Below are 15,673 nucleotides of genomic sequence, written 5' to 3' on the forward strand. Positions count from 1 at the left end.
GTACAAAATCCCATGCAAGGACTGCACAATACACTATATAGGACAAACAGGAAGACAGCCAACGATCCGCATCCATGAACACCAACTAGCCACGAAACGATACGACCTTAGTAGCCACACACGCAGATGACAAGCAACATGAATTCGACTGGGACAACACTACTATTATAGGACAAGCCAAACAGGGAATAGCCAGGGAATTCCTAGAGGCATGGCACTCATCCACAGATTCAATCAATAAGCACATCGACCTGGACCCAATATACCGACCACTGCAGCTCGGCGAACAGAACCACAACAACGAGCACCCGAGCTACAAATCTTCTCACAAACTTTGCGAATTAATGTCCGGAAGAGGAAAGGGCGGTGGGAAAGGTCGCGCCAAGGCGAAGTCTCGGTCGTCCCGGGCTGGCCTGCAGTTCCCGGTGGGCCGTGTTCACAGGCTCCTGAGAAAGGGTAACTATGCTGAGCGTGTGGGTGCCGGAGCGCCGGTCTATCTGGCTGCGGTGCTGGAGTATCTGACGGCTGAAATCCTGGAGCTGGCCGGCAACGCGGCCCGGGACAACAAGAAGACCCGCATCATCCCCAGGCACCTGCAGCTGGCCGTGCGCAACGACGAGGAGCTCAACAAGCTGCTGGGAGGGGTGACCATCGCTCAGGGCGGGGTGCTGCCTAATATCCAGGCCGTGCTGCTGCCCAAGAAATCCGCCGCTAAAAAGTGAAGTGGACATTCTTGAATATGATAACCCAAAGGTTCTTTTAAGAGCCACTCACAGCATCTGTGAAAGGGGCTAAACTTTCTGTCGATTGATTGTTACCCTTTTAATGTGGAGAGCGCTCGCCTTTGTACTGGACACCAATAAATTCCACGCTCCATTTAATTGGATACTGTTACTGTCTATGGGAAAACAAGGACTACTGATGCTGGAAACCAGAGTCTCGATGAGTGTAGTGCTGGAAAAGCACAGCAGTTCAGGCAGCATCCAAGAAGCAGGAAAATCGACGATTCGGGCAAAATCCCTTCATCAGACTGTCTATGGGATCAGAGAAAGACTATATCATAAAATGCGATTGTAAGAGTGTCCTGGACTACAGGATTTCTTATTGAACGGTCACTGTCTGAGTGATCTGTCTTTAGTTGTAATATCCTATGAGTTTCGACTGTCCCCTATCGCGTTTGACCTCATTAGATTCACATTTCCTTTAAGTACAGTAACGAGTCAGGCGCTGCAGAATATAGTAAGGAACGGTCCCTGAGCCTCTGCGCTTTATTCTCTGCTCGGTTCCTATCCAGTCTTTTATCCCCTGCCTCTGAAGAGAGAGAGAGAGAGAGAGCAAATTGAATAGCAGTGAGGCATTCTTCAGCTGTAAAGGCGGGAATGGTGTAAAGTGAAATTGTCTGAACTTGAATTTCGTAATCGAAAAAGAAATCCAACACTCGTGTGTTCTCCTCTGTGAAACTTGCTGCTCTTTTTATACGTGATAGCGGGCATTTTCAATTTGAAAATGAGCCGTTGGTCTTTTGGCGCCATTTTATCCCTTTCTCTCCTGCCTCCACCTCACCCCAAGTCATGTTAACGCAAAGGGAGTCAATGAGGAGATGGGGTTTTTCCACAAATATCTAACCCAATACCAACATTTTGATGTTAAAATCACATTTCTTATTCCTATATTTTTTGATAAATTCAGCAATCCCTAAATGAAGATCTCGTTAGTTGTAAGTTTCACCGCCGCTTCCTGTGGTTTTTGATTTTTAACTAACTTTCTATAGAAATACTAATGACTCCTATCGCTTTCTCTGGCTGAGCATACGAACTTGTATCCGCCGTGAATCAATCAAAAGCCCGCCCATTGAAACACCTTAAAAGCCAATACAGTGTACACCGAAAAATTAAAGAACCACACTTTATCAATACATTTTCATTTCATCCAGATTATTACTTGCCAGAAGACAATTTGTAATCGCTGCCTGAACGGGCAGATGGAAAGAACGCACCATTAAGATATCCATAGGCTCCTACAAACAAAACTGAGCCGAATATTATGCTTCGGAAATAGGAATACTGTAATTTTTAACATTAACGTCTGGGTTCCACAAAAAAATAAGACAATTCATGGCATGGACAGCCAAGTACACATTGACGTTATTACTGAGACCGACAGGTACTCACGAGATAGAGGAACGAAGGTTACGGGGAGCAGGCACAACAATACGTTTGAGAAATATCAGCCATGATCGAATGGTAGAACAAACTGGATGGGCAGAATGGCCGAATACTGCTCCTACATCTTACAATTACAAGTCACGATGCGATTGGTGACACGGATTAATCAGATGGCAGAACAGTTGGCTCGATTCGCCGAATAGCCTCTTACTTACACTGTAAGAATACTTATAATTAGAAAGGCATTGGCCATGTTAAATAGCAAAGAAAAAGTGAACCGTCCACTCTGAATGGTCCCTGACGCACCGCAGAATACGTTATTAGTACATTTTCGGAATGGAAATAATTTTAAAATTACGGCATATATGAAATAACCAGCAACACTAACTACGTTCTTCCTATGCGCTGCCTTCCCCGTCCTCAGGTCTCCGCTCTCTATCGGAGAGTTTGGGTGGCTCTGAAAAGAGCCTTTGGGTTCGCTGGAAAAGGGTCGCTTTATCCTCAGCCGCCGAATCCATAGAGAGTACGACCCTGGCGTTTCAGAGCGTACACCACATCCATGGCGGTGACTGTCTTGCGCTTGGCGTGCTCAGTGTAGGTGACCGCATCCCTGATCACATTCTCCAGGAAAACCTTCAGCACCCCGCGAGTCTCCTCGTAGATCAAGCCCGAGATGCGCTTGACCCCGCCACGGCGAGCCAGGCGCCGGATGGCTGGTTTCGTGATGCCCTGGATGTTATCACGGAGCACTTTGCGGTGCCGCTTCGCTCCGCCTTTTCCCAGGCCTTTGCCTCCTTTACCTCTTCCAGACATCACGCTACTTCACTCCAATCGCTGACGAATGAGAGCCGAGCTGCCTCCGCTTCCTTTTTTATACAACCCGGTCCGACCTGGCTGAGAAAGAGCTGACAGAGAGTGAGAGGCGGGGCCGGAGAGGAAACTGAGTGACAGACAGAGCAGGGAAATGGCTTTGATCATCCAGCTCCACCTCCAGCTCACTCCCGCCTCAACTGTGTCTGGGACTGAAGCTTTTCTCCCCAAAGCTGACTGTTCAGTCGAGCGCATGCGTGAGACCCCCCACCCCGCCTCCCCAACAGCGCTGCCATTGAGAAGCATTTACTCAGTGAGTGCAAGAGGTTTGTTTGAAACAGACCGCAATGGAGAGATCAGCGCCCAGGGAAGCGAGGGAACAGCAGGCTCCTTCCAGCAGCACATCGGGATGGGAGCCTGGGACACAGAGGGGGCTCCGAGACCGGGATTGATTCGGGGTGAGTTCAGGGAGAACCGGGGGCTGTTTGTAAGAGGCCGAGCGGAGCAGGAACTGGTCCCGGAACTTGGAGTGAGCGGGCTGGGGGGAAGAGAGAGGCCTTTCTCGGGCTGTGTGTGGGCCTGCTGAGGGAGGCAGAGCGGGAAGAAGCTGCTGTGGGACATTCTTGGGGTTTACAATCCTCTGAACCCTGTTTTAATTTCATTCTGTTCCCCGCTGTTTCTTGAGGTTGTGTGGACTAACTTTAAGAATGTGATACTTTTGTAAAAGGACATACACTGGGGTCTTGGTAAAAACATTCGAAATAGTGCCGTTTTTCCTATTTCCAACAGGTAGTTGGGAAGTTGGATATTGAACCGTGTCAGCATCCTGGTGGTTGAGTACTCCCATTCATGGTGCTGGGCAGTTGTTGCTCAGTTTCTGGGTCTGACTCAATTGGTATCAAGTTAAAAATCGCACAACACCAGGTTATAGTCCAACAGATTTTTTTGGAAGCACCTGATGTGTGATTTTTAACATTGTGCACCCCAGTCCAACATCAGCATCTCCAAATCAATTGGTATCGAATCACATGAAAAACAAACACAATCCCCAGACAAGGAGCAGCTCAGGGCAACAATAGAATCAGATCCGTGGTTGTGGTTAAGTTGTTGGCTTTAAAGAAAAAAAAATACATCCTAATGAAGACGCAATGAATGTGACAATGATCAGTTCAATATTACCAGACTAGCCTCATGTTGAGTTACAGGTGGTGTTCCTGTGTGTTCCTCCAGACAAATACCTGAGGGACTAAGACACTGTAATACTTCCTCAGTTCAAGGCAAAGAGTGACCAGCTGTCTCTAACAAACGGAAAGTATGTAGCCCGTTGACGTTTACACACCAGCTTTGAAGATAGATAAACTGAATCCTCATCCAAAATAGACATTCAGGAACTGCATTAAAATTTGCAGTTATTCAGGACAGTTTCAAAGTTACAATGCAGATAGACAAATAGGCCACATTGTTGCATTGTTTCAACAACCATCAGTGAAGTTGGGGTTAAGTACAGAGATGGAGGGAAACTGCTCACTGACAGGGCAAGAGTTACCAAAGAGTCGTCGAGTCATTGAGATGTACAGTGTGGAAATAGACCCTTCGGTCCAACTTGTCCATGCCAACCAGATATCCTAAGCTAATCTAGTCCCATTTGTCAGCACTTAGCCCATCTCTCTCTAAACCATTCCTATTCAAATTGTTAAAGTACAGATTTGAGACGGCCCAGAGAATCCCTTGTGGACTCAGACCTATAAGCCTCTCTTGGTTCATCATGGAGTCTGGAATGAAAACCTCTTACAAACAGTTTAGTTTAATTTTAGCCTTCCCCTTTATTTACCAATAGCATCACTGTTACAACGTAACATTGACACCTAAGGACCGGGCGAGCTAAGGTTCTAAAACCTTAGAAGATTAGGATACCGGCTCTTCCTTTAAGAGCCCTCACAGGCTACTCCAATCTTCTATCTCAAACAGGCTTCCTTTTTACAAAATTTCACAAAAAGCACTGCATGTTCTTAATTAGACAGACCGTGGAAAGGCAATAATTTGTAAGGAAGAGAAGTTAATTAACAGGTCTGTGTGCACTTAACTGATCACTCCTGTAGGTCCTCAACCATCCATCAGATGAGAAAGACAGCTCCAGCCGAATCAGGTGCCTGTTGGTGAGGTAAGTCCCTATCATAAAGAGGTACCAGTCTAAACTAAGTGTAAGAGGTCATAAGGTAACCTTGCACAGCTTGCATGTCAGATATCATTGATTTACAAAATGGCATCTTAGCGAGGAGGGCAAACTTTGACCATAAAATGGCTTCCTAACAGATTGTGTCAGAATCTCTTCAATGTTAGGTTTCGAATAATTTTTAAACTGGGAGCAGGCTCCTGCTTTTTATCTTAAACACAGCATCAAATTGTATCTAGGGCTGAAATGTTACGACAAGGTTGAATTTTAAATGATTCATTAGTCTCAAATTAAACATGCTTTCTTTTCAGGGTTGTGATTCAAATTCAAAGAAGACAGAAAATCTGATGAGTTAGAATTGACAGTGGGGCAGTCATGGTCTGTAAGAACACTAAGTTAAAGCTTCGTCAATATTACATTTTACAGAGTTTGCCTTTCATAATTAGCGATGGCTACGCAAAGTCATCATAAAGTCCAAAATGCAAATAAATTCAAACATGCATCTCTCTCACACATAAGGGTAATAAGAACCCATTATTATTGATAGGACCTGACTGTTTATTACAAGGCTTTTGACCTGCTTCTAAGATGATACAAAGTTTCTGAGATCGCAGTCAAACACTGTCATTAATTTCACAATTTAATAACTGTGAATGTTATCACTGTGTGTCCTTTTTACACAGATTCATTGATGTTATGGCAAATGTTCTTAATTGCTTTCGAGCATCCTGTTATCACTTGGTGAGAACAGATCTTTTTATCTTCTGGACATCGTAGGTTCCCCCTTTTGTGGCCTGATGTGTCCCTGCCTGCCCTGTTTATTTTCACCTGTGCAGCAAGTGTGTTCTATAATTCAACATTTCATTTAGACTAAATGTTTCAGGACAAGTTTTGAGGCTTTCTCATTATACCCACCCAGATGCCTTTTAAATGTTGTAATTGTACTAGCCTCCACCACTTCTCCATGCACCTTATGATTGTATAAACGTCTACAACGTCACTCTACAGGGAAAACAGTTCCAGCCTACTTAGCCTCTGCTTATAGCTCAAATCCTCCAACCCGGATGAAGCATATTTATATGGAGTTTGTGTGTGACTGAGAAGGACAGAATTAATTCTTTGCTGAATAGTTGTCACATACAGAGATGACAATTAAATAATGTGAAGTTCAAACAGATAATCATGTGCTACTCGCAAGATGTCCTTTCTATAACCCACTGGCAATAAAAATTGGTAAACTTCTGCCCATTTCTGATCTGCCTGAATTTGTGATGGTCTTCATTTCCTCATTAAGACATCATTTTAAAGATAGAAACATTCAGGGATACATTCAGATTCGTTATGTGAATGCCTTTTGATACAATTACTTTAATTTTTCATCTTTCTGCTGTAACTCAGTTAATATACCTGAGCTAAAGAAGTCTGCTTTGACATCTATCTGTTCCTAGTTTGTCTCAGCCATCTGATCAAACAGGGTCTCTGCTAATTTCCCATCAACTTTTTTATAGAGTCATAGAGATGTACAGCATGGAAACAGACCCTTCGGTCCAACCTGTCCATGCCGACCACATATCCCAACCCAATCTAGTCCCACCTGCCAGCACCCGGTCCATATCCCTCCTAACCCCTCCTATTCATATACCTATCCAAATACCTCTTAAATGTTGCAACTGTACCAGCCTCCACCACTTCCTCTGGCAGCTCATTCCATGCACGTACACCCTCTGCATGAACAAATTGCCACTTAGGTCTCTTTTATATCTTTCCCCTCTCACCCTAAACCTATGCAAGTTCTGGACTCGCCAACACCAGGGAAAAGACTTTGCCTATTTGTCCTATCCCTGCCCCTCATAATTTTGTAAACCTCTATAAGGTCACTCCTCAGTCTCCGACATTCCAGAGAAAACAGCCCCAGCCTGTTCAGTCTCTCCCTATAACTCAGATCCTCCAGCCCTGGCAACATCCTTGTAAATCTTTTCTGAACTGTTTCAAGTTTCAAAGATCTTTCCGATATGAAGGAGACCAGAATTGCATGCAGTATTCCAACAGTGGCCTAACCGATGTCCTGTACAGCCGCAACATGACCTCCCAACTCCTGTACTCAATACTCTGGCCAATAATGAAAAGCATACCAAACACCTTCACTACCCTATCTACCTGCGACTCCACTTTCAAGGAGCTATGAACCTGCATTCCAAGGTGTCTTTGTTCAGCAACACTCCCTAGGACCTTTCCATTAAGTGTATAAGTCCTGCTAAGATTTGCTTTCACAAAATGCAGCACCTTGCATTTATCTGAATTAAACTCCATCTGCCACTTCTCGGGTACACCTGATCAGGTCCTGGGGATTTATCCACCTTCACCTGTTTTAAGACATCCAGCACTTCCTACTATGTAATCTGCATATTTTGCAAGATGTCACTATCTATTTCCCATCTGGTGCAGATCCTGTTGTAATCTGAGGTAACTCTCTTTGCTGTCCACTACACCTCCAATTTTTGTGTCATCTGCAAACTTACTAACTGTACCTCTTACGCTCGCATCCAAATCCTTTATGTAAATGACAAAAAGTAGAGGACCCAACACCGATCCTAGTGGCATTCCATTAGTCACAGACCTTCAGTCTGAAAAACAACCCTCCATCACCACCACCTTTGAGCCAGTTTTGTATCCAAATGGCTAGTTCTCCCTGTGTTCCATGAGATCTAACCTTGGTAATCAGTCTCCCATGGGGAATCTTGTCGAACGTCTTACTGAAGTCCATATGGATCACATCTACTGCTCTGCCCTCATCAATCTTCTTTGTTACTTCTTCAAAAAACTCAATCAAGTTTGTGAGACATGTTTTCCCACACACAAAGCCGTGTTCACTACCGCTAATCAGTCCTTGCCTTTCCAAATACATATACATCCTGTCCCTCAGGATTCCCTCCACCACCGAGGTCAGGCTCTCCGGTCTATAATTCCCTGGCTTGTCTTTACCGAACTTCTTACAAAGTGGCACCACGTTTGCCAACCTTCAGTCTTCCGGCACCTCACCTTTGACTATCGATGATACAAATATCTCAGCAAGAGGCCCAGCAATCACTTCTCTGGCTTCCCACAGAGTTCTCGGGTACACCTGATCAGGTCCTGGGGATTTATCCACCTTTACCTGTTTCAAGACATCCAGCTCTTCCTACTATGTAATCTGCATATTTTGCAAGATGTCACTATCTATTTCCCTACAGTCTATACCTTTCATATCCTTTTCCAAAGTAAGTACTGATGTAAAATATTCATTTAGTATCTCCCCCATTTTCTGCAACTCCACACAAAGGCCGCCTTGCTGATCTCTGAGGGGAAAGTGAGGTCTGCAGATGCTGGAGATCAGAGCTGGAAATGTGTTGCTGGAAAAGCGCAGCAGGTCAGGCAGCATCCAGGGAACAAGAGAATCGACGTTTCGGGCATAAGCCCTTCTCTGAGGGGCCATATTCTCTTCCTAGTTACCCTTTTGTCCTTAATATATTTGTAAAAACCCTTTGGATTCTCCTTAATTCTATTTGCCAAAGCTATTTCATGTCCCCCTTTTGCCCTCCTGATTTCCCTCTTAAGTATATTGCTACTTCCTTTATACTCTTCTAAGGATTCACTCGAGGAGAAAGTGAGGTCTGCAGATGCTGGTGATCAGAGCTGAAAATGTGTTGCTGGAACAGCGCAGCAGGTCAGACAGCATCCAGGGAACAGGAGAATCGACATTTCGGGCATAAGCCCTTCTTCAGGAGTCATTCCTGAAGAAGGGCTTATGCCCGAAACGTCGAATCTCCTGTTCCCTGGATGCTGTCTGACCTGCTGCGCTGTTCCAGCAACACATTTTGACTCCTGAAGAAGGGCTTATGCCCGAAATGTCGATTCTCCTGTTCCCTGGATGCTGTCTGACCTGCTGCGCTGTTCCAGCAACACATTTTCAGCTAAGGATTCACTCGATCTATCCTTTCTATACCTGACATATGCTTCCTTCTTTTTCTCAACCAAACCCTCAATTTATTAGATTAGATTTAGATTACTTACAGTGTGGAAACAGGCCCTTCGGGCCAACAAGTCCACACCGACCCGCTGAAGCGCAACCCACCCATACCCCTACATTTACCCCTTTTAACCTAACACTATGGGCAATTTAGCATGGCCAATTCACCTGACCCGCACATCTTTGTGACTGTGGGAGGAAACCGGAGCACCCGGAGGAAACCCACGCAGACACGGGGAGAATGTGCAAACTCCACACAGTCGCCTGAGGCGGGAATTGAACCCGGGTCTCTGGCGCTGTGAGGCAGCAGTGCTAACCACTGTGCCACCGTGCCGCCCTTTAGTCATCCAGCATTCCCTATACCTACCAGCCTTTTCTTTCACCCTGACAGGAATATACTTTCTCTGGAGTCTTGTTATCTCATTTCTGAAGGCTTCCCATTTTCCAGCCGTCCTTTTACCTGAGAACATCTGCCTCCAATCAGCTTTCGAAAGTTCTTGCCTAATGCCGTCAAATTTGGCCTTTCTCCAGTTTAGAACTTTCAACGTTTAGATCTCGTCTATCCTTTTCCATCAAGATTTTAAAACGAATAGAATTATGGGGTCGCTGGCCCCAAAGTGCTCCCCCGCCCCGACACCTCAGTCACCTGCCCTTCCTTATTTCCCAAGCGTAGGTCAAAATTTGCACCTTCTCTAGTAGGTACATACACCTACTGAATCAGAAAATTGTCTTGTATGCACTTAAGAAATTCCTCTCCATCTAAACCCTTCACACTATGGCAGTCCCAGTTGATGTTTGGAAAGTTAAAATCCCCTATCATAATTACCCTATTATTCTTACAGATAGCTGAGATCTCCCTGCAAGTTTGTTTCTCAATTTCCCTCTGACTATTAAGGGGTCTATAATACAATCCCAATCAGATAATCATTCCTTTCCTATTTCTCAGTTCCACCCAAATAACTTCCCTGGATGTATTGCCGGGAATATCCTCCCTCAGCACAGCTGTAATGCTATCTCTTATCAAAAATGCCACTCCCCCTCCTCTCTTGCCTCCCTTTCTATCCTTCCTGTAGAATTTGTATCCTGGAACATTAAGCTGCCAGTCCTGCCCATCCCTGAGCCATGTTTCTGTAATTGCTATGATATCCAGTCCCATGTTCCGAACCATGCCCTGAGTTTCTCTGCCTTCCCTGTTAGGCCCCTTGTATTGAAATAAATGCAGTTTATTTTATTTGTCCTACCTTGTCCCTGCCTGCCCTGACACACTTCTGTTTTCAAGTGTACCAGTCTCAGATTGATCTTTTTCCTCACTATCTCCTTGGGTCTCCGATCCCCCTCCCGCCATTGGTCCAAGAAGTAGAAGCCCATGGGATACAGGGTAATGTGTTGAATTGGATCCCACGTTGGCTCAGTCACAGGAAAGAAAGGATGATGGTCAACGGTAGCGCTTGTGAATGGAAAGCTGTTACAAGTCGTGCTCTGCATGACTCAGTGTTGGGACCTCTGCTGGTCGTTTTGTACATTAATGATTTGGAGTTGAATATGATGGGCAAATTTGTGAAAATTATAAACAATACAAAAATTGGCTGTGTAGTGGATAGTGTGGAGGATAGCTGTAAGCTCCTAAACTATATAGATGGTTTGGTGGCGTGGGCAGGAAAATGGCAGATGGAGTTCAGCTCTGAGAAGTGTGAGGGAATGCATTTTGGGAAGTCAGACGGTAAATGGGAATAGCTAATAAATGGGAATATACTCAGAGGGGCAGGTGAAGTGAGAGATCTTAGTGTGTAAATGAACAGGTCCCTAAAGATAGATGGGGTTGTAAAGAAGGCACATGGAATACGCTCCCTCATAGGGAAATAACAATGAAACGATATGAGGCAGTGATGGCTACAAGAGGAGTATTGTGTGCAGTCGGGTCACCACATTACAGGAAGGACGTCATTGCTGTGGAGAGAGTGCAGAGGAGATTTACTAGAATGTTGCCAGAATTGTAGCTATCAGGAGAGATTGGAGTTGTATTCCTTGGAACAAAGGTGCTACGACTAAGGAATACAGGGCGACCCCGTTTTGTGAGTGCGGTTATAGCTGCATACCATGGACCGGGTATATCAAAGGGAATGTTCCCGAACCACGGACCAGGAGGTTGCCGGGAAGGCATATTTCCCATTTAAATTAATGGTTTTGCACCTATCTGCGGTTTTGCGTTTCCGCTGTAGGTCCTGGAATATATCTCCACGTGTACGGGGGGTCTACAGTACTAAATAGTGAGCGGCACGTTGGCACAGTGGTTAGCACTGCTGCCTCACAGCGCCAGAGACCCGGGTTCAATTCCCGCCTCAGGCGACTGACTGTGTGGAGTTTGCACGTTCTCCCCGTGTCTGCGTGGGTTTCCTCCGGGTGCTCCGGTTTCCTCCCACAGTCCAAAGATGTGCAGGTCAGGTGAATTGGCCATGCTAGTGTCAGGTAAGGGGTAAATGTAGGGGTATGGCTGGGTTGCGCTTCAGCGGGTCGGTGTGGACTTGTTGGGCCGAAGGGCCTGTTTCCACAATGTATGTAATCTAATCTAATCTAATCTACCCGATGAAGGAGGAGAACTCTGAAAGCGTGCACTTCCATATAAACCTATTGAATCATAACCTGATATTGCGTGATTTTTAATTAACTTGTGAGAGGGAGACATTAGACAGGAGGAACATGTTTACTTTAGCAGAGAGTTCAAAAATCAGGGATCACTGATTCAAGCTCAGTGGTTGTGGGATTAGATGATATGTGGAATTTTTTTTTAAAATGTAGACTGCGGTGGGTATCTGTAATTCACTGCCTGATTTGGTGGTGAGTGGACGGGTGGACTGAAAGTTTAAAAACAGAATGGCCTCTTCCAGGGAGGTTGACTAAAGTTATATCCAATAGTGTGAGGCAGCTCAAGACATCCACAGCAGCCAGTTGGCTCCTGGGGGGTTCTGCAACTTGTGATCTGAGGCACTGAGAATAAGGACCGACAGGTGAATTCGACCAGAAGCTAATGGGTGACACAGCTTTGTCTTCTTTACCTCGCACATCAGAAGTATGTGGTCCATTGCCAAGTTCAAGTCCATAAAAATATTGTTGGAAATTTATTACCCCAAAGATGACTGCCAAACCTTCTCTATCTCAGCATATTTGCATGTAGCATCAGCCAAAGCCCAGGCAGCGTTCGCTGTTGGGCGATCCTCTCCATTGGGACACCTGCAGAATCCCTCACCATCATGCTCACTCCTCCACACACTCCCACACTGTCACGCTCAAACACCCACACATTCCTCACCTTCATGCTCACTTCCGCCCACACTCGCCCACCATCATGCTCACTCTCCCACAAACTCGCCCGCTGTCACGTTCACACTCCCACACACTTCCACACGGTGACACTTACTTGCCCACACATTCACACACCATCACACTCCCATACAGAGCCCCACCGTCATGCTCACAAACCAGCACACTGTCCCATTGTCATCCTGACTCACCCATACGCTCCCACACCATCACACTCACTGTTCCTCATACATCCCAAACTCACCTTCACTCCCGTGCACGCTGCCCCACTCTCACCTTCACCCTCATGCACTCCTCCACTGTCACTCTCACTCCCCCACGCCACACACCACCAGCATCATGCTCACTTCCCCACACAGTCCCCCACAGTCATGCTGACATCCCTGCACACTCACCACCATCATGCTCACTTACCCGCACACTTATCCAAAGTCAGGCTTACTTCCCCATACATGCCTACACCAAACATCGCTCTCCTCACTCTCGCCAACTGTCACATTCACTATGAGTTGAGAGAGAACAAAGGCGTTAAGATTAATTCTGATGAGGCCAGGTCCGACTGGATGGAGCAGGTTTGAAAGCAAGGGCAGAGTGACTTAAAAGAAAATCCTGAGCTCCATCCCAAAACCCTGCCCTTCCCTGAGAACCAGAATTTAGATCTGTGTCTAGATTAGATTAGATTAGATTAGATTCCCTACAGTGTAGAAACAGGCCTTTGGCCCAATATAGAACATTAAAGTGAATTACAGCCCGTCGGCCCTCAATGTCACGGTTTCCGTGTAACCACTCTGAAGCCCATCCAACCTAAACTATTCCATTTTCATAAATGTGTTTATCCAAACTCTACTTAAATGCCCTTAAAGTTGATGAGACGTCTGCTGATACAGACAGCGCATTGCACTCTCCTACTACTCTCTGAGTCTGCCTCTCTTCAGCTCAGATTCTTCAACACGAAGACAAACATCAATGTATTTCACTTTTGATTGACATTTTTATTGTTCACAAATTCAAGTGATAGATACATTCAGTGGGATGGTGTCGTCTTTCACTGTGCCTTGTGTTGAGAGAAACATTAAAATGTGTCCCTGTTACGCCGTATGGGATATGGTTGGACAAACCAGCAAAACTGTTTCTCTCTCTCTCACCACAGCCACTGCTGCTTCATTGCTGGAATGAGAAAAACATGGATAGATTGGTTAATGAATGAATTTGATTGCTTGATGAATTTTGTTAAAGGGATGTGTCAGCACATGCTTCAGCTGCTCTCTGAACTTTGTCTGGGTCACGGCATATATCGTGGTGTTTGTGCAGCAACTGAGGAGCTGCAGTGTGAATCCCAATTTCCGCATACAAGGACGGAGATGAACAGAACGATACCCAATCCACTTCATCTCTATCCATATAGAATACACCATTAACGTTGACCATAACAGTATGAAATTGGCCGAGATCGCAAACAGTAAAATGATTGACATTTTTCGATTTCTCATTTCTGCGTCACACTGAGCACCCCTGTTGGTGGGAGCCCGGAGTCTCCTGCGTGCTCTGCTGGTCACTAAAATGTGTCTGACGGTGAAAACATTGAGCAGCAGAATCAGGAGAAATGGGAGTGCTGGGTTTAGAATGTGGTGGAGGAACCTGATTGCGGCCCAGGCACGAGATTCAAGAACACCAATTCTTCCCTCACAAAACCAGGGGGAGTTCCACATCCAATACTGACCTGAGACCATAAAGTACCAGTAAATATTCTTTAAGCAGCTCAGTACAGTCAGTGTTCCTAGAACCACAGCCACCGTTCTCTCATTACAATATTTCATTTTCAGCTTCTGGCAACCAATGGCCACAAATCGATCAAAGGTGAAAGCGACGGTGAACCAGACAGAACAGTCAGTGGCTGCATAAAGCAGAACAGCGTGGATATTACACACGGGGATGGACTCCAGGAAATAAAACTGTTCCTTATAAACAATGGGAATGTGTCTCAAAATCAGATCAAGGATAATGACCAACAGATCCGCCACTGCCATGGCCACCAGGTAACATCTAACACATGGAGACAATCCACAATCTTTATAAAGCAGGATGTAGATCGTCATTACGTTAACTGTGAGGAAGGAAAACAAACAACTTATACATCAGCCTGTAGTCAAAATTCTCAATTTGCTAAAGGGTAGGGATAGATTTTCAAACAAGTCACCGCATTCAGAGATGTACTGAAATAATTTGAGTTGAAATTACAAGTGGGATTTTCTGCATTACTTAGAAAAATGTGATGTAAGTCAAAATATACCCTCCTTCCCCAAGCACACAGACAAACATGCATGAGAATAGATAGTTTCTAGAACATTCCCACACCCTCAATCACTCGAGCGCAGACACAGGCCACTTATTTACAGTTACTAAGACGGAGATTGAAAACATAGCAGCCCTTAAAGACTCGCTCCCAGCTCCTTGAAGACAAGTGCAATTTGGAAATTCCTTTTTTTCTAGTCTAAATTGTATTTGACCCTCTGATACGAAGAAAGTTAAATGCAGGTAAAATGTATTCACCCCTTTAACTGCCTGAGTTGGCTTCGGAACAGTGCCTTCTTCTCCCTGGAAGAGGTTGTCTTCCCTTGAGGATCCTATCATTTGTTCAATTCACGGGCGTCCGGCTGTTCACAAATAATATTAGCTCTAGAATAATCCAGGGAATGTTGAATATAGAATGTTCCATGGAATGTCGCATACAGAATGTTCTGGGAAATGTCACATCTTGAATATTACCGGGTATGTCGGTTATAGGATGTTTCAAATAATTTGGCTATAGAATGTTGAAGGTAATGTCGCGTATAGCATGTTCCAGCGAATGGCTGTTATAGAATGCTCTGGCGCATTCAGATATAGAATGTTCTGGGATTTTGGCTACAGAATATTCCGGGGAATGTCGGGCATACAATGTTCCGGGGAATGTTCGGTACAGAATGTTCCGTGAAATGTTGGGTATAGAATGTTCTGGTGAATGTGGGGTATACAATGTTCTGCAGAATGTCGACTATGGAATATAATAGAGCCATAAAGACCCACATCATAAAGGCCCTTCTGCCCATAACTTGTGGTCATTCTCACTCAGCCTCACGATGGGACACTCTCTCTAAAGCCAACTCAACTGGCACTTTGCATACGAAAACAATAAGATGAAGACAATTATTTGATGTAAGA

At 45.1% G+C, this 15,673-nt stretch overlaps 3 protein-coding genes across 3 annotated transcripts in view; 2 read left to right on the top strand and 1 right to left on the bottom strand.

Annotated features, from left to right (window-relative positions):
• The first annotated feature begins 331 nt into the window (after positions 1-331).
• On the top strand, positions 332-2,225 carry LOC148135473 (histone H2A type 2-B-like). Its single transcript, XM_087984851.1, has one exon. The coding sequence runs from the start codon at positions 345-347 to the stop codon at positions 720-722; it is 378 nt and encodes a 125-aa protein (XP_087840977.1). The 5' UTR covers positions 332-344; the 3' UTR covers positions 723-2,225.
• An 18-nt stretch (positions 2,226-2,243) lies between these two features.
• On the bottom strand, positions 2,244-3,015 carry LOC148135474 (histone H4). The gene has a single exon (XM_087984854.1). The coding sequence runs from the start codon at positions 2,976-2,978 to the stop codon at positions 2,667-2,669; it is 312 nt and encodes a 103-aa protein (XP_087840980.1). The 5' UTR covers positions 2,979-3,015; the 3' UTR covers positions 2,244-2,666.
• Positions 3,016-3,214: 199 nt separating this feature from the next.
• The window catches only part of LOC148135475 (uncharacterized), a 259,391-nt gene continuing 246,932 nt past the window's right edge, over positions 3,215-15,673 (top strand). Inside the window, exons 1-2 of the mRNA XM_087984818.1 lie at positions 3,215-3,433; positions 5,460-5,543. The gene's annotated coding sequence lies outside the window, so the exon portion shown is untranslated. The remainder of the gene's footprint in view (positions 3,434-5,459; positions 5,544-15,673) is intronic.

The sequence above is a fragment of the Chiloscyllium plagiosum genome, unplaced genomic scaffold (genome assembly GCF_037043375.1).
Source record: "Chiloscyllium plagiosum isolate Xiang-an unplaced genomic scaffold, Cpla_swu_hap1 HiC_scaffold_49, whole genome shotgun sequence".
Lineage (NCBI taxonomy): Eukaryota > Metazoa > Chordata > Chondrichthyes > Orectolobiformes > Hemiscylliidae > Chiloscyllium > Chiloscyllium plagiosum.

Coding starts and splice junctions, on each gene's coding strand:
- LOC148135473 (XM_087984851.1), top strand. CDS start 345: ATGTCCGGAAGAGGAAAGGGCGGTGGGAAAGGTCGCGCCAAGGCGAAG.
- LOC148135474 (XM_087984854.1), bottom strand. CDS start 2,978: ATGTCTGGAAGAGGTAAAGGAGGCAAAGGCCTGGGAAAAGGCGGAGCG.